This window comes from Podarcis melisellensis (genome assembly GCF_964234715.1).
Source record: "Podarcis melisellensis genome assembly, chromosome: 9".
Taxonomy (NCBI): domain Eukaryota; kingdom Metazoa; phylum Chordata; class Lepidosauria; order Squamata; family Lacertidae; genus Podarcis; species Podarcis melisellensis.
The window spans coordinates 74,707,705-74,726,026 of NC_138541.1; the positions used below are offsets into that span (position 1 = coordinate 74,707,705).

Here is an 18,322-nt window from a genome sequence, read left to right on the forward strand (position 1 = left end):
ATAGCCCACTTCACTCACTGAACAAAGTGTGGGGCTGACCTGTTGACTCTGCCTCCAACATTGAGCAGCCAGGCTAGCCCTGCCTACAACTTGTGCGCATTGAGCATAGCTGCTTATGCATAGGTGTTCCTCTTCAGGAGGCTTGTGATCAATGCATGGAAGTTGGCGGCTGGGGAGAGTCCGGCCGTGTGAAGTTGAGGGCCTGGCCAGCAGTGTAGCCCGACTCAAGTTCTATTCATGGAGCCCCTTCATGTGATACACACATGGGTTCTGTAGACTTCACATTGCTGGAATTAGGATTCAATCTAAGATTTGCCCAGCAATCTCTTTAATTAGCCCCGCTGATTACAAGAAACTGCTCACAATACTCATTTTAAAGAATGCTGCACCCCTTTTCAAGCAATAATCACTTTTCCTGAGGATTAAAAAATAAAAATAAATGACACCCCCACCTGGTCGCATGTAAGTGACAGTACAAGCTAATATGCAAGTCTTTAGAAAAAGCAATCTTTTTAATGTTCATGGAGGAAGCTTGAAATTTGTAGTACAAATATAATTTAACTGGTACTTGCACATCACTATTTTTATCCTGGTAGAAAGAATTTTTGACAGGCTTCGTTTAGACTTTTGGAAACATAAAACGGGCCCAATGCAACAAAAATGAGCACATATAATGCAGGAGATTTTACATTGGGGTTAATTCTCTTTTTGAAATAAGCTAAATTTTATGCACAATTTGTGTTGGATACTTTTTGTTTACGTTAATATAAATACCAAAAAAATTAGCATTTTGTCCCTTACTTACAGAGAAATATCTTACACCAACTGGGTCCTGCAGAAGCCGCTCAAATGAAACCGCCCAACTTGCAACCCTTCTTTCCCGATGTCGCCGGCAGCTCTGGACGCTTGGGAGGCTGGCATTGCTGCTGAGGCTATTATCACTGACACAATCTTTCAAATCTGTGTTATTTAGCTCTGTTGTGGGAAGAAATAACCAATTAATTTATCAGCAAATTACAAAAATGCAAACTTTTCAGAAAATAAATTTCAGCTACAATTTCTGTATTAAACTATTGTTCTGACATCACTGTTGAGCTGGAGAGCAGAATCTTGCAGAATCAGAACTCGGACCTCGCAAGCTCCTCTCTCACTTGTAACCTGTACAAAACAGACTATCCCTCCCCTCCAGTGAAGGAATGCAGACTTTTTCCAATTTGATTAGAGCCCAGGATGCATATGATCATCATAGGTTCAAGCACATCTTTGTGTCTACCATGTGGCTATCACTAAGCTGATAAAACCCAGCCCTATCTCTCCGTTCTACTGGTACCAGGAGAAGCAATGAAAGCGCTGAACCAGCGTCTGGAGGTCCAAGGGGTCTTGCTAGCTAGGAAAATCTATGCCTGGCTTGGGCTATTGCAGCAGCTACATCCACTGCTGGACTGATAGATAATTTATTATTGCATTTTTCTTTTGTTTTTGTGTGTGTCAAAGTTATAGAATTGTTTTATTGTATTGTTTTCTATTTTACTGTGGCCTACTGGTGAAGGGCAGTATACACAACTTGCAAGACACAGAGAAGGAGGGCTGGATGAAGTTATGGAAGACACACAAAAGTCAACCACCCACCTGTCACATCATGTGGACAAAGCGATAATTGCGCTCAGAGGGGGGCGGGGGAATGGGGTGGTGCAAGGGGACCTTGCCCTCTACTGGGGTGAGGAGCCCTTTTCAGCTCAAGGGCTGCGTTCTGCTTGGGGCAGCCTTCCAAGAGCAACATGCCAGCCGTGGGTGAGCCCAGATGCGCAAATGGGTGGAGCAGTGGGTGTATTTTTATGCAGTGGTCTACTTTCCACACCCACAGCTCTATCTCCACATCCTCTAGACAAGCAAAAGGCATTAATATAGGGTCTCTATTAATGACTTTAACAGTTGGAGTCGTACAGTTTTACTTTGCATTCCCACTCCAGCAGATGAAATTAAAGATCCTTCTGGTAAGTTATTAGCAATTTTATGCACACTGATAAACAAACCCTCTCTTTCTTGTTATCCTCCTTGTTTTATAACAACTGTTACAAATAAAAATGCAAAGTGGGAAAATTGTAACTGAATGGAAAGGCAAATTCAAATAATTTTCCTATTTACCAATTTCTTGCTTTCATAAAAATACTACCAAAAATGGAACCTTTTAAAATAAAACGCTAACAATACTACTGATTGTAAGAGGGTTTTTAAAAAGTTTAATAATCATGCCAAAAATATTTAAGCAAAGAACCACCCTTTCAAAAGAAATATTTCCCATGCAATCATTTTTACAGTGAAACCGCACAATCCTATTCAGAATGCCTATATCTCTAAATGATCATCAGCATCACTGAAGGTATTACCTGGATAGAGCTGGTAAGAGCCACTGTAGTGCCATTTAACCAAATCCTTGAAACCATTCACTGAAAACCATCCTTCTGTATCCATTCCTAATACAGATCCATTCCCCTGGAGCACGCTTGATAGACGCTCTCTGAACAGTGTGGAACATTGTTCTTCTGCAACACCTCCCACTGGATTACAACATCTTCTTCAAACAACTCTTCAACAAATTACCCATTTTTTACTTGAACGTCTATTTCCCCTTATAGCCACAATAGATATCCTCAATATACTTGGCACAAAGCATTCTAAAAAGCTGGATAAATAATTTAAAGAAAGGGCCTTCAACTGCTGTCGCTGAAGGAACATGAATTATTCACATTGTACTGGCATTGCAAGTAACGGCAGCTGATTTGGACAGCAAAGAAATGAAACACAACGTATACCTCCAGACTTTTCCTGCTAGCCATTGCAAGGAGAGCAGGGAGAGAAATGGTTGGGTTTGTTCTGGGTGTTCTGTCGCCTGCACTTTGACCACTGTCCTACTCATTCTTAAAGGTCCATTTCATGGTTTCCAGGAGGAAGATTACGTCACAGGACACTCAGGCTGCTCCAACCTGGTCTCCCTGCTATTCCTTGCCCTTTTGTTCTTTTAAACTCAGTTCAGTCAGGGATCCTGGTGCAGGGACATTGCCTCTTTGACTTCCCAGGGCAGGGCGGGGTGGGGACTCAGCAGCACGTTTCCGTTTTGCCTCAGGCGGTGAAACAGGATGCGCTGCCCCTGGTTTAGTGGCATGGACACGGCCCCTTTCACTTTACTGGGACAGGTAACATTGAACACTCCTTTCCTTCTCTGCCCATGCCCTTTCTCCCCCTTCCCTTTTCTAAGTTTAGCCATGGTTCTGCTAGCAGGATGTCTTTATCTAATAACCCAAAATACAAAATCACAGCCTCAGTAAAACCAGTTACAAAGAGCGGTGAACTAAGGTTAACTGGCAACCAGAACAGGTTTGAAAGAGAAACAACAATTTTTGCCCCCTTCTCAGTGATACAGATAAAAGTCTCTCCCAGAAAAACACTCAGCAGGGCCTCTGAAAACCGGCCTGGAAAGAGCTGCATGAGAGGACTCCCGATAGTAACTACAGAAAAAGAAGACGTGGGTGATCATTGCCAACATCTATCTCTAAAAGGAACTCCAGTGTATTTCTTATCTACAAGCTATGAAGGTGAAACATTAAGAAAGGCCAGTGAAACAGCTCTTCTATACTTAGATATTGATAAAATTGTAAACAAGCTTCACAATCACTAAAGGCATACCAAGGAATGCGGAGTACACCTCACAGGCTTCAGCATGTACAAATTTTGCAACTTAAGTATACCTGTCTCTCTCTTCCTGCTCTCTTTTTGCACCGAGTCGGTTAGATAGTCTGGCTATGTGGACAGGGACTGTATTGTTTATTAACTTTATGGTGCTTTATAAATTATTAGTATTAGCAGCAGTAATAATACAGGAGGAGCACTACTCTGTCAGTCTCCAGGCACTGATAGTGCCTTTAACGCAAATCTTATTTGGGCATTTTAGGTATGATTAACAAGAAGACAGGGCAGCATCTGGATGAGTAATCAGGAAGAACAGATGCCTTGATATGAGATTGGCCCATTGTACAACTAGATTTTCCAGGATCACACCCTCCTGAAGGGAGCTGGCAAACCTGGGCCTGGCTAGAGGATGTAGACATTCTTACTGAACCACAACAAACAGAGATCAGCATTATACTCAATAAACTCCACTGAGACATTAATATTAGGTTTGTTTTCCAAACAAATATGACTAGACATTATGTTGATTTTATTCCTTTATCTTTTTGTTAGCCGGTTTGAAGGTTGTTTTTGTTGTTGTTGTTTTACAACATGCGTAGGCAACCTAAGGGCCAAGGGACAGATCTGGCCCAATTGCCTTCTAAATCCGGTCCGTGGATGGTCCGGCAATCAGCGTGCTTTTACATGAGTAGAATGTGTCCTTTTATTTAAAATGCATCTCTGGGTTTTTTGTGGGGCATAGGAATTCGTTCATTTTTTCTTCTTCTTCAAAATGTAGACTGGCCACCCACAAGGTCTGATGGACAGTGGACCGGCCCCCTGCTGACAAAGTTTGCTGACTCCTGTTTTACAATCAAGCAGTATACAAATTTTATAAAATAAGGTTGCTATAAGTATCATCCAATGCCACAGTGCCAAATTAAGAAACATCAAATATTTTCACATATTAATGCTTACCTCCATCAGACACAGCTGCACACTGCAAAGAGAGAGGGAGAAACATCAGTTACACATAAACTGCTATAGATAATGAGCATTGTTCAGTTATCAAAAATATATGAACCAGACTTTTGTTCCAAATTCACTGATAATTTTGAGCCATCCATTGCAGCCCCTTCAGGGCAATTTCATTCTCGTGTTCCCGCTGGCTATAAAGGGAATAAGATCAACTTTGGGTTGTGGATTAGTAACATTATTTGTATGTAAGGGTTTGAATCTTTTCCCAAGGGTGACCAGTAGTCTTTGATTTCTCTATAATGCACAGTTAAGATAACCCAAAGGTTTCTTTTGTTCCTGTTTTGGTTTTAATGCAGACATTCAGGCCCTGCTCAAACTGAAGAGTTTATGAATTCAACATCTTAAGACAGTTTTCTTTGCGCTTCTCCTACGCTCCATGTGGAACACAGGGTTTATAAAATCTTACAAGGTCCAAAATGTTTAGAAACCAAAGAGATTTTGTCCATATACAATTTAGGCTCAAAATATAAATTTGTTTCTTTCTGGCTTCTGTGTGGATTGCACTGAATATTTTTATTTATTTATTTTGCCAAATAAATAACCAGCATCAGGAGTCTAACACAATCACTGGTATTTTTTTTCCATATCATGATTCAAAATACAACCATCTTGTTTTCCAAGCCTATTCACAGCTTCTTAAAATACCTTTGTTCTGTAACTCACTGGAAAATGTTGCCTCCCAGCAGAATTTATTATTTATCAGACTTACAGCTTCTGTCATCCCAAAGCCTTGAGGCAGGGAGCTTAACAAAATTATCCAACCATTCTTCCCCTCTTTCTATTACCAAAATGCATACGAGGAAACAAAACTCCAAATAGTTTAAGCTGGCAAGTCTGGAAAAGAATTCCAAACCTACGTGTCAGCCACTGAGGTCCTTTCTCCATATTGTGAAGGGATAAGGGCAGACCAGCTCCCCAAACTGGGGTTTAGCTACCCCTTCTTTAGACCTTTCCCCCCTCCTTTGGTGGAAGTGACTTACAAAGGGAGAGTGAACAATTTCAGATTTTAGTGCTGCTGTGAGCCTCTCCCCGCCCTAGATAAAGGTAGCACTGCAAGCCATTCTTCTTATTTGGCAGAGAATGTGAAGCAGGAGTGCTCTCTCCTGACATTGAGTTTAGTCCAGGTTTCTCCTATCTGTATGACATCAACATTCCATAGATCCCGGAAACTTACAGAGCTATTTTTTAAAATAAATAAAATAAATGTGTGTTTTTTAAGCAACTTTCTTTTTAAAATTTACAAACCTATATAATTCTGTGTTTCAAGTGAGTCCCTTGAGAAATGTAGCAATCACTACATTGGTTTCTGGATGTCCTTGTTTTGCTTTCAAGTTCACTATTAGATGGAATAAAACTTCCACTTTACTCACAGAGTGAGCCAAAGAAATTTACATTAAAAGCAATTAAAAACAACCTTTCGTCCTATGCACAAGCTGCACCCTGTGGAAAACTATCAGAACTGCAGATTGGAATATTTAGCATAAAACTGAAATTAGATTTTCCGTTATAAAATATTGAAGTGATGAAGGATTTTAATTTTTTTGTAGTAAGTTCTTCATTGGTTTCCCCCCAACTTAACACAATTGGCTTAATAAAGGGATTTTGACTTTTCCAGTCTAGGCTTTTTTGGGGGGGTGGGGGCAGCTAGGTACTAACATCATCAACTTTGAAATTACTTTGGGCTATCATTAATTGACCTATTGGTAAACTTTATGCTTTTCAGTTTGACTTCACCTCCAGAAGCACACTCCATTGCCTTTTGAGACAGATGGATGCCAACAATCATGGTTTTTAAAGTACTGAACTTTTGTGAATGGTTGCATGGCCACATTGTGAATGGTTGCATGAGATTCCTGAACTTCAGGGGGTGGACTATGATCCTTGGGGTCTCTTCCAACTCTACAATTCTACGATTCTATGACTATTGGATTGTCTATGGGATATGTATCTGTGGGAAATGAAATATGTAAATAAACTGACTATGGTTCTTTTTTTTACCCATTTCTTCGTGTAGGCTTTTTATTTCTAAAGACTGACTGTAGACAAATGCCTGTCACATCCTGTTCTCGTTGCTTCCAGCATGCAGATGGTTGAACTGTAAACCAACCAGCAACTGCCACAGTTTAGGGCCAAGTAATGAACTGTTAGTTTAGACAATAAACCGTTTAAAAAAAAAATGCAAAACATTATGATAGCCTAGATCTTCCCCCATCCCTGCCAATTTATTAATCTTTTCAACATACTTTCTCAGTTCCAGTAACTCCACAGGAATATTGACTGGCACAATAACAATTTTTTAAAAAATAATCTAGGGAGATGTGTGACAGCTACTTAAGTCTTTCTTCCCTCTTATTCTCAGTATTTGCCTATTTACAGGAATGTAATCAAATAAATCATTTGCAACAGTTGAGTGATTCAACCCTAAACAAGATCCCTATTTCACACAATCACAGATTATTTATGTGTGTTAAGTGTCTACCTGCTTGAGGATCACAGTCATAGTTGCTTCCACTCACAAACCTGGCATTTGACTGCATATGAAACATTTATAAAACAGTTTAGAAAAAGATTAGGATATTTAGAATTGATATCTAAAGTGGACACAATCCACCTGCCACTTTGATACTCCAATCCCAGACTACTGAAGGGAAGCAATTTTGATCATGATTCCCAAGCCGGGAAATGACCCTTAATATACAAAATTGTATAGATCTATTTGCCTCCTTAAGATGTATCATAAGATTATTCCCTAAAGGATATTCTCTTTTCTATTGTCTCTTTTTTTGCTGATAAGCAATTTAAAAGGGTACCCCTCAGAAATGCCTTAGGGGCCTCGCAAATCATTTCAATGATAGGAACTGATTCAGTATTACTGTCCAAATATTACAGCCATTTCTTTATTAAGCAGAAGAAACTTGTTTAGGTGACAATATTCCCAGTATCATTGTATCTAGCAAAATTTAATTCTAAACTTTGGGCCTGCTTTGCATAGGTCTGTGCAGCAACACGAGAAGCCATTGTTTTGTCAGTCAACTTTGCAGAAAAGTGTGTGTTGGTGGGGAACCAATATTTAATATTTAACCTGCATAGAATCACCTGATCCAGATGGAAGACACAGAGCTGGGTGTCAACAGCATACTCATGACACTGTGCCCCCAACCCCTAATGACCACACCCAACACCTCCATATAGATGTTACAAAGTAGGGAGGACAGGATGGAGCCCTGCAGGATCCCACCACACATATGCCATGGGGTTGAAGTGAAGTCCCTCCCCGTAACAATGTACCCTCAGATCTTAACCAAGGAAGATAACATGGCTGATGGTATTAAAAGCTGCTGAGAGACTGGGGAGAATTAACAGGGTCCAGATCCCCTGTGCCTCTTGATCTAGGTGACCAAATGAGTTAACCCAGGCTTGAAGCCAGATTGAAATGGGCCTTGTACTAAACCACTTCCAAGTATTAAATCTGCTTCCCCAACGAGTCATCAGTTTTTATTACAAGCTGATGGAGAAAATAGCTATTACCAAAATTAGAAGCATGTATACAACATAATGATATGGTTTCGAAACTCCTATTTTATAAACAAATAGTGAGCCCTCTAGTGTATCTAGCACAGTGTAACCTACCATATTAATTATAAAAGCTACTTCCTTCCCTGAAGTATAAAGGTAAAGGGACCCCTGACCATTAGGTCCAGTCGCAGACAACTCTGGGGTTGTGGAGCTCATCTCGCTTTATTGGCCGAGGGAGCCGGCGTACAGCTTCCGGGTCATGTGGCCAGCATAATTAAGCCACTTCTGGCGAACCAGAGCAGCGCACGGAAACGCCGTTTACCTTCCCGCCAGAGCGGTACCTATTTATCTACTTGCACTTTGATGTGCTTTCGAACTGCTAGGTTGGCAGGAGGAGGCACCGAGCAACGGGAGCTCACCCCGTTGCTGGGATTCGAACCGCCAATCTTCTGATCGGCAAGCCCTAGGCTCTGTGGTTTAACCCACAGCACCACCCGCATCCCTTCCCTGAAGTACACCATATGTCAAATTAAGATCCAACTGGACAAAAAACCAACCTTATTTTCTTGTCTCATGAATCTACCACATTTTACTCTTTTACCTTGATTAATGAACAGTACAATCCTACACCTGTCAACTTAGAAGCAAGTCCCGAAGAGTTCAGCAGAGCTTTACTTCCAGATAAATGCATATGGAATTGTAGCCAAAAATCAGTATTATAGACAAGAAGAAAAATAAATGATGTTCAAACTATGTTGCACTCTGAGTGATAGAAACCTCTTCTTATTGGGGATAATTTTTAAAGACATCCTGAAGATACCTGGCCAATGCCTGCTCCTTCGCCTCTCCGCTCCTTAAGATTTTGCCATCTTCTTCAATGCTATAATTGAATCTATTTGCTCTGACAAACCTTTGTCAACTCTTTTTCTCGTTGTTTAACTTTGACCCTTGAACTACAACCACTTGCTGGCTGCAATGAGGGTGTGTGTGGGGGGGGGGGGAATGTACTGTACAAAAGGTAAAAAAATCACATCTGTTGACTTGTGTTTCCTGGAAGGTTACTCTCAAGTTAATACATTCCTTGGGCTACTTTACTTGGCCCTTCACTATTCTCTCTATATTTAGTGTCCCTGGAAAACATCTTCACATCCTATGGCTTTCAATACTACCAAAGATACTGACAACCTTGGAATTATTATCTCTGAGGACAGGTTACTGTTTTAAATGTTTTTCATTGTTTCTACATTCTTTAGACATGTTTTTACCTCTACTGTATTGTTTTACCACTTTGTTGATTGCTACTCTGGGCTCCTTTGGGAGGAAGGACAGGATAGAAATAAAACCAACAAATAAAACAGTAGTTTATATGCTGATGAAATCCTGTTCTACTTCTGAACCAGTCTTGCATCTCCAAGTGCTTCTCTGATATTTCCCCTTGTATGCTTTATGGTTCTCTCAAGCTTAGAATGTCCAAAACCAGTATTTTCACCTTTTTTATTTGTATGCATTTTCTTAATTTATGCTTTCGACATTTGAGTCAAGGCAATTTATGAACATAAAAAAACCGCTAAAATAGTTTAAAAAATGGTACAAAAAATAACAAGACAGGTTTAAAAATAATACAAAATGAGCAGAGGACCTTCTCATGAAGCTGGAGAAGCCTGTAGAAATAAAAATGTCTCCCGTTGTTTCTAGAAAGTAAAAATAGTGGGTGCCTGTGCAATACCTCAACAAGAATGGTGTTCTACGGAACAGAGGCAGCCACACTAAACGCCTTGCCCAAGTTAGTGTGGGGATGGTACTTGAAGGAGAAACTCTTCTGCAGAATGCAACAACTGACTGGGTATACAAGCAATAAGGCACTCTCTGAAGTACGTAACCTAGTCCTCATTTGTGTAAAGCCTTAATACTACAAAAACTTGAACATGGCCGGGTAGCACATTGGAAGCTACTGCAAATCCTTCAAACAAAGAGTTATATGCTGGTGATAGACAGTCCCCCACTCCGCCAGCCATCTAACCACTGTTGGTTGGGGTTGAGGAAAGCTGCAGCTTCCAGGCCACCCCCAAGGGTAGCCCCCCCATAAAGGTAAATGGACCCCTGACCATTAGGTCCAGTCTTGACCGACTCTGGGTTGCGGCGCTCATCTTGCTTTATTGGCCGAGGATACAGCTTCCGGGTCATGTGGCCAGCATGACTAAGTGCACGGAAATGCTGTTTACCTTCCCGCCAGAGCGGTACCTATTTATCTACTTGCACTTTGACGTGCTTTTGAACTGCTAGGTTGGCAGGAGCAGGGACCGAGCAACGGGAGCTCACCCCGTCGCCGGGATTCGAACCGCCAACCTTCTGATCGGCAAGCCCTAGGCTCAGTGGTTTATCCCACAGCGCCAACTGCGTCCCCCCCTAAACTTCTTCTTTAATCCCTATACAGTGGTACCTCTGGTTGCGAACGTGATCTGTTCCGGAGCCCTGTTCGCAACCTGAGCAGAACGCAACCCGTGTCTGCGTGTTGCGATTCGCCACTTCTGCGCATTTGTGTGACGTCATTTTGAGCGTCTGCGCATGCGACGAAACCTGGAAGTAATCCTTTCTGGTACTTCTGGGTTGCCACGGGATGCAACCTGAAAAGATTTAACCTGAAGCATCTTTAAACCAAGGTATGACTGTACTGGCTTCCAGCCATTCCAGGCCTTGCACAAGCCATAACCACCCCCCCTAGTCTCTCACCTGCCCCCATCTCCTTCCTCTTATATCCTAGCACACACCAACCTGTGTCTTTCACTTTTTAAACACCCTCACCAACCATCAGAAGGTTTCCTACTCCCTGCAACGACAGCTGCTTTCTCCACTGCTGCCCCTTCTGCCTGAAATTGCTTCGCAGAAAGTTTCAGAGACCAGCTTCTTTCTTTATTTCAAGTCCCTCCTCAAAACTCACATTTTTCATGAAGCCTGTGGAACAACCCTCAGACCCTAACCTTACTGTAACTAAACCTCAGTAGGTGCAGCTGAAGTAATTGCATATTCTTCCCATTTACCCTGATATCCCTTCCCCTGTTGTTCTCTGTGTTTTCTATTTTTTAGATTGTAAAGTTTCATGCATACACAACAACAACAACAACACATATGAGAAACAACCTGAATGGTATATAAATGATTGCTGTTATCACACAGCAGATACGCCTGTTCTGCTGCTGAGCTCTAGAGTGTTTCATGTGATGTTCTGTACTGGTACTTTTCAACTCTCCCCATCTGGCAACAGCCCCTCACCCTCTGAAAGCTCTCCTGGCAGATCATGGGGCTCTTGATCATGACATGAAGCACCCTCTCTTGTGTCTTCCTGGTTTCTGGTCAATGTTTCTATTTTGCAAATTATATTTTTGCAAAGACAGAGATTATGCATATTCAATATTTTCATTTAAATTTGAAAATTCAAATGACACATAACCTCTCTGGACGTAAGTATGAAAATAAATATTATTTTAAAAACACTACCTAAACATAAAAATATAAGTATTACTATTACGAAATGAATGCCTTAAAAATATGTATTTTACTTTCTGCATATTTTCATTCCGGTTCCTGCCCCAGTTATCACTCATTCATTTTACTTTGATATTTTTTTTAAAGAAAAGATATATGCCAGACATTTCTTACAGAGGAAATTGAAGCAGGTTATTTTTTAAACACCAAAAAGTAACAAAGTAACTGTAAGAAATCATAATTTCTGTTGTGCAGGAAGCTGATTCATCACAATTTGATAGCATTCCTTTACTTCAGAATGATTTTTAAAATTATTTTCTTTCCACTTCTAAAATTGTCTACCCAGAATTAAGACACACTAAGCTCAGTGGAGCTCCATATTAATTGTCTACTTGCATAAAAACAATAAAGCAAGAAGAAGACAAAGATGATAGTCTTTTTCTTGCCATGTTAGAGAAATTGACAAGACACTGGTGTCAAAAAAATGCAACTCAAATTTTAAAAAATAAAAGGTTTTTCCTCCAAAATAAAAATGCATTTGTGTGGTTTATTGCAAACAGACAAGAAGACATAAGCAATCTGTACCATTTATAGATGATTGTCAAATTTGTTTTTCATCTTGCAACATCTCTGATAAAAGTTAATATTTACACACTAAAATTTGATGAGTAAAACAAAAAACTTGTAAAACTGCTGCTATGTAGTTTCTTTCACATAACTCCCATAATCAACATTTGTTTTAAAAAAAATATTTTTTCACAAAATACAATTTCAGCTATAAGTTTCAAAAGTCTTAATATAGAATAATAATAATCTATAATTCAGGTCTCTAATCTCCAATGCAAGACAGTCCCTTGTGACAAGCAATCATATTGCTTACCTGTTCATCGTAAGAAAAAGCAGTTATTTTTGCCAGAAGCACCTTTCCTAAATTCATCTTTACTTTAGATGGTGGAGCATTTCTTAAATAAAACAGGTTCTCAAGAGCTTAAGTGCACCATCCAATACTCTGCACTGCCTGTGCAAAATGCCCACAAAGTTTAAAGGCATTTCCCATGTTCTATTTTACTCCCTTTATGTTACCAATAGCAACCAGCCACCGCAGAACACTCCAGTTCATCATGGATCAGACTGTATCTCGGCTATCTCACAGAAAAAGGATAGTTTGGAGAATTGGGGCTGTGGTATTTAACAAATCCTGTCTGTAGCAAATAACATAACATAGTTTATTCAGTCTGAAATGGTGCGTTTGCAGAACACTATAGTTAGGTCTGTGCATCTGCCATGGCTGAAAGAGTGCAAAAATGGGCAAGGTGTGGCAGTAGGAATAGAATTCAGCTTCCAGAGCATCTCAGATTTATATTTTTTAAAGGAGGTTTCCAATCCTCATAGCTGCAAAGATAGAAAGGTTTGCTGAATCTCAGATACCTGCTGGGTTGCTGAATAATTGGTTTGGGGAGCAGCTTTGAAGTCTTTGTCCCTTCCACTACTGGAAAAAGGTAATATATCAGGATTATCGAAAATCAGTGTGTATGCGTATGTTGTATTAAATGCTCCTTAAAAACAGGTGGTGCAAAATTATACAACTATGCAATAGTCTTATTATCCGGGACCCTTTACCAAAACTAATAGCAAAAGTTGAAGACTGCTCTTCTATGTAAAACAACAAACTGGGGACAGAACTAGATTTAATGTTTGAGATAAAGTATAATAAATGTGACACAGCAGAGTATGTATTTGTCATGAAGGTCTGCACAACCCCTGCCTGTCTACCAATATTGCCTGTCCATCAAAGACTCCATTGCTCAAAGGTGGGATAGGCATGTCTTAAGCATCCCCACTCCCCTTATATAATACTGTTTTTTCTTTAGTTATCTTTAGAGGTAGCAGTGTGTGGAAGTAACAGGATGTCCCGGGAGGTGTGCTGTCTTCCAGCTGCTAAGATTCACAATGTGACAGAGAAACTGCCACCAACCCCTTCTCTTTTTGATTCATGTGGGTACAAACAATACTGCCAAACACAGCCTTTGACATATGAGACTCTGGCCAGGAGGCTGAAGGGCCTTGAGACACAGGTGTTTTTAAATCTCTCCTTTCTGTTGAAGGTCTTGGTCCAGGAAGAGAGAGGAAAATACTGGAAGTAAACCACTGACTGCGCAGGTGGTGTTGTCAGGAAGGATTTGGCTCCTTAGACCATAGTTTCCACTTCCTTGAGGAAGGACTTCTGGCCAGACATGGGTTGCACCTCACAGTGGTTGGCAAGAATGTGTTTGGAGAATGGGGTAATCACAAAGGAAGAGTATATATGAGTAGCCAATAGTTGCAAGGAGAAGGTCAGGCGGGCCAAAGCTCAGAATGAACTCAGGCTTGCAAGAGAGGTTAAAAATAAAATTTTAAAAGCTTTCTTCAGTCATGTTCAAAGAAAGAGGAGGAACAAGCAAGTAGTAAATCCTCTATGTGCAGAGGATATAGGTGAGAGTGACTTTAACTTTTTTTCCTTCAAAGGAACATCTTGAAGATCCATACACAAGCCAGGCACATAGGTTGAACCAGGCAAAGCTTACTCAAGGCATCAGAGTAGCTTTGGGGCCCCACAATGTGACCCTTGTGAGCACTATCTTCCCACAGACAACCTGAGCACTCTGAATTTTAATTTTAATTTTAGTTTTTAGGATTACTCCTTGAGGGTAATGTGGCAATGGGCAGGGACAGACCAGATGCTGGATTACCTAAACAGGAACTGCCTTGCTTCATTAATGCAATGGGATATACGTCTAAGTAAGCATGGCGCTGTGGGTTAAACCACAGAGCCTAGGGCTTGCCGATCAGAAGGTTGGCGGTTCGAATCCCCTCGACGGGGTGAGCTCCCGTTGCTCAGTCCCTGCTCCTGCCAACCTAGCAGTTCGAAAGCACGTCAAAGTGCAAGTAGATGAATAGGTCCCGCTCCAGTGGGAAGGTAAACGGCATTTCCATGCGCTGCTCTGGTTCGCCAGAAGCAGCCACATGACCTGGAAGCTGTACGCTGGCTCCCTTGGCCAGTAAAGCGAGATGAGCGCCACAACACCAGAGTCGGTCATGATGGACCTAATGGTCAGGGGTCCCTTTACCTTTAAGCATACTCCTGGTACCCTCTAAGGCCAGGGGTCCCCCCCTGAAATGGAGACTCAACAAATCCAGGAAAGAGGTAGATAGATACTGGTTTGGGGCAATTATTGGCAGATGTAAAAACAAAAACAACCCCCCATTATGTTACAAGCAAATATAATTTTCAATGTTTTTCACAAAGAATCAAAGACAGTTCTATCAATGGGTTTCTGTCTCAAAAGACCCCCCTCCCCAGGGAAGCAAATAAGTTTGTTTTCTGCACTGCATATTATTTGTTCCAGCAGCATTAAATAACTAAACCAATAAATGAAGTAATAAGTGGCCTCAAGATTAAAATATTTTGCCTTGATCAATATTGTGGACCAATATCCTCTTTTCAGTTGTCAAAGCTCTGAACCCAATTTGGGTTCTACAATCATAAAATTGTACAGTTTGAAGAGACCCCAAGGATCATCTAGTCCAACCCCCTGCAATGCAGGAATCTCAGCTAAAGCATCCGTGACAGATGGCCATCCAACCTCTGATTTAAAAACCTCCAATGGAAGAGAGCCCACCACCTCCCGAGGGAAACCATACTCCTGTTGAACAGCTCAGAAAGTTCTTCCCAATGTTTAGCCTCAATCAGCCTGAGCTGTGCTGAGCTGCAACTTTCTCCCCCTCCTTTCCCTTCTCTGCGTGCAAAGTTCCTCTGCATAGTTTGTGTTCCGCACATGATTCACTGACACAACCCTATCCCCTTCAGACCAACTGACACTGATAAGGCTCATTACTTGGTGTCCAGGGTGGTTCTCATGCTGAACATCTGAGTCAGATGTTCAGCATGCAAGTCACCCTGGATGATCCCAGCGGCTGCTGTGCTGGGAAGGGAAGAGGCTCACTCATGTAGCAAACTGCACTATACCTAGGGCCGTCTTTACCCGGGGGTGCAAGCGGTGTGGGGCACCCGGGGGCCAAATTTTGGGGGGCACCTGGTGCCCGCTGCTGAAGCCGCTTAAGCTCTTAACTATCTACCTGTCATGAAATAATTCATAATTTTGATCAAGCTAGAAAAACAAAATACATATATACCTAGGTATTATCGAAATGTACACCTACTGTTTCACTAAAGGACTTTCGACATCATGCGCTCATTTACCAAAGATGCGCCGCGCCAGCGGTGTGCTTATCATTCACAATGGCACCGTGCACGTGAAAGTAACTCTTACATCAAAATATTACGTTACATATTGTATTAAGCTGCTATGCGACAGCGGGGTCAGTGGCACCTTTGGCATGACTGATGTTTCTCCTAAGGAGGTGCCTAAACAATACTTGTAAGTTTAAGTGTGGTGGTGTTGTATACTTAAGTATAAGTGTATTGTAAAGAAATGAGCAAATAAAAGTTTGTTTCTTTTTCCTTCCTTCTTTCCTAAGCAAGAGATAAGGCTTAAGCGTGGTGTCTGACATAAGCATAATAAAAGTTAATTTGGGGGCTAAACTAAATTTGGCGGTGCTGGGGGGATCTCTGCACCCCCGGCAACACATATGCTAAAGACAGAGCTGACTATACCAGGCCAAACTATTTCTCCACTTTACTCTGACTGGCAGCGGCTGGCTCTCTAAGGATCTCAGGAAGAGAGAGAGGTCTTTTTCATTACTGGCCAGACAATCCTTTTCACTAGAGATGCAAAGGATCAAAGCAGGGACCTCCGGTATGCCAAAGATGTGGTCTGTCACTGAGCAAACAAATGCTGAGAAGGGGAGGTGGGTGTTGGTGCAAATGGCACAGCCTTCTGCACTTCTCACCAGCTTTTTACTGGGAAGGGTAAAGAGGGAGAGGGCAGCTGCTGCTCTGCTCCTTCAAGGCCATTGTCTCTCCACTCCACCCACAAATTCAGCCCATGAAGAAAAACACACAGGCAGAGGATAGCAGGTGCTAGGGGATAGGGTGGGAGTTCAAAACTCGTGGGTTTCTCAGAAGTAATACTGGGCTGTCTGCTGTTCAGGACACTAAATTATAGGAACTCAGGTTCTCTTCCAGCAAGGCATTTCTTAAGTATGAATAGCCAGATCTGTTTAATCAAGGAATTTCTTAACTAGGACAGATAGGGATGGAACCTCCATTTATGAAGGCCGTATATCTTGTGTTAGCAGCAGCTCCCAGCAGGAAACAACAGAGATTAGTGAAAATATGAAACACACCAAATACGTTAGTATTATATATATGGGAATGGGAAGAATGCTGTATAAATATTCAAATTTAACTAATAGATTGACTAACCCTTCAATGATTAAGCTATTAAAGTTTCAATTAAGTTTCAGTCTTAATAATAATCCTGTTAAAACTATGAGATCGTATAGGAAAAAATATTCTCCCTAGAGAATCTACTTCAAAGAAAAAACTGTATCAAAGCATTCAAATGTCACTCTTAAGAAAACTGAACATGTTTTTCAGGATATGGTTGAAACTTACAATACCAATAAAAAATATGCCATTCAATGCATGCTAGCACTGAAGCAAGTCCAATTCTACTCATAAGTTTGTAGCCACAAAGGATTTTTTAGAAGACAATTTTTTTTTTGCGTATTAAAAATGTGCTTGTTTTATTTTCTTTACCAGTAAGAATAAGGATAGCCAAGAAATAGCCACAAAAATACGTAAGATCTCTTTTAACAACCTGTTGAAGATAGATATGCCTACCAGTGAGTTTTGTGTGTGTGTGTGTGTGTTACTGGAATGTATTCCATTAACAATCTAGCCAGGGCATATTGTTCCCCTTCCTTTTTTAATGACACAGAGCCTTTAGAATACTTCTCTGTGTTTCATTTAAGAAACATTATACATTTTTAAAAACTGAAACATCCCCGTCTCAAACTTTATCTGAGTCATGAAAACCCCTAACGGGTAGGTCTACCAAATAAACATACAAAGAACCATCAAACCATGCAGGCAAACTATTTTTATACATGAGGAGCTGCCATTGTTTAACACATTTAATTATTCTTAGAAAAATGACAGTGCTGCATAAGTACCTACTGGAAAACCACTTTACTGCTGACTTACACAATAAAAGAATTAAATATAAAAATTATCAGTTAACATTAATAGAGTGGGGAAATCAACTGGAGAGAATGTAGACTTTTACAGGAACTATATGGAAGACCTTGCAACTGAAGGCTGTCCTTTAAGTCACTTTCTTTAGTTCCATATACACTATTTGATAAATGAAACATACTTACGTGACTAATGTTGCAAAGTTCCTCCATGTACAAGTTGTCCCTAAGGGACTTCTCTCTCATTTTAAGGAAAGTTTCCTACGAACACACATGTTTACTTCTCCTGTCCAGTAAAAGAAATGAACCTAAGGTGCCTCTTCTTCCTTCCTTCACAGTGGAGACCCACCCAGACTAAGCACCAGTTTGTGTATCTACTCATCAAAAGAAAAAGAAAAAAACAGCTTGCACTCAAGGCTTTAAATTGTTGCTGTGACTGTCTTTGCATAACAATGAACCCTCCACAGAGACTGCATACTAG

At 40.9% G+C, this 18,322-nt stretch overlaps 1 protein-coding gene across 6 annotated transcripts in view; it reads right to left on the reverse strand.

The window, feature by feature from the left end:
• Positions 1-18,322, reverse strand: part of RGS12 (regulator of G protein signaling 12) — an 82,786-nt gene that overhangs the window by 43,222 nt on the left and 21,242 nt on the right. For 4 of the 6 annotated variants that reach the window (XM_081925541.1, XM_081925539.1, XM_081925540.1 and 1 more), the window contains 2 exons: positions 4,645-4,666; positions 806-975 (listed from right to left, as the gene is read on the reverse strand). In XM_081925541.1, the coding sequence (XP_081781667.1) occupies positions 806-975; positions 4,645-4,666 (192 nt within the window). Of the gene's footprint in view, positions 1-805; positions 976-2,387; positions 2,557-4,644; positions 4,667-12,583; positions 12,762-18,322 lie in introns of those variants that run through there. The other 2 variants (XM_081925544.1, XM_081925543.1) reach the window with 2 other exon arrangements.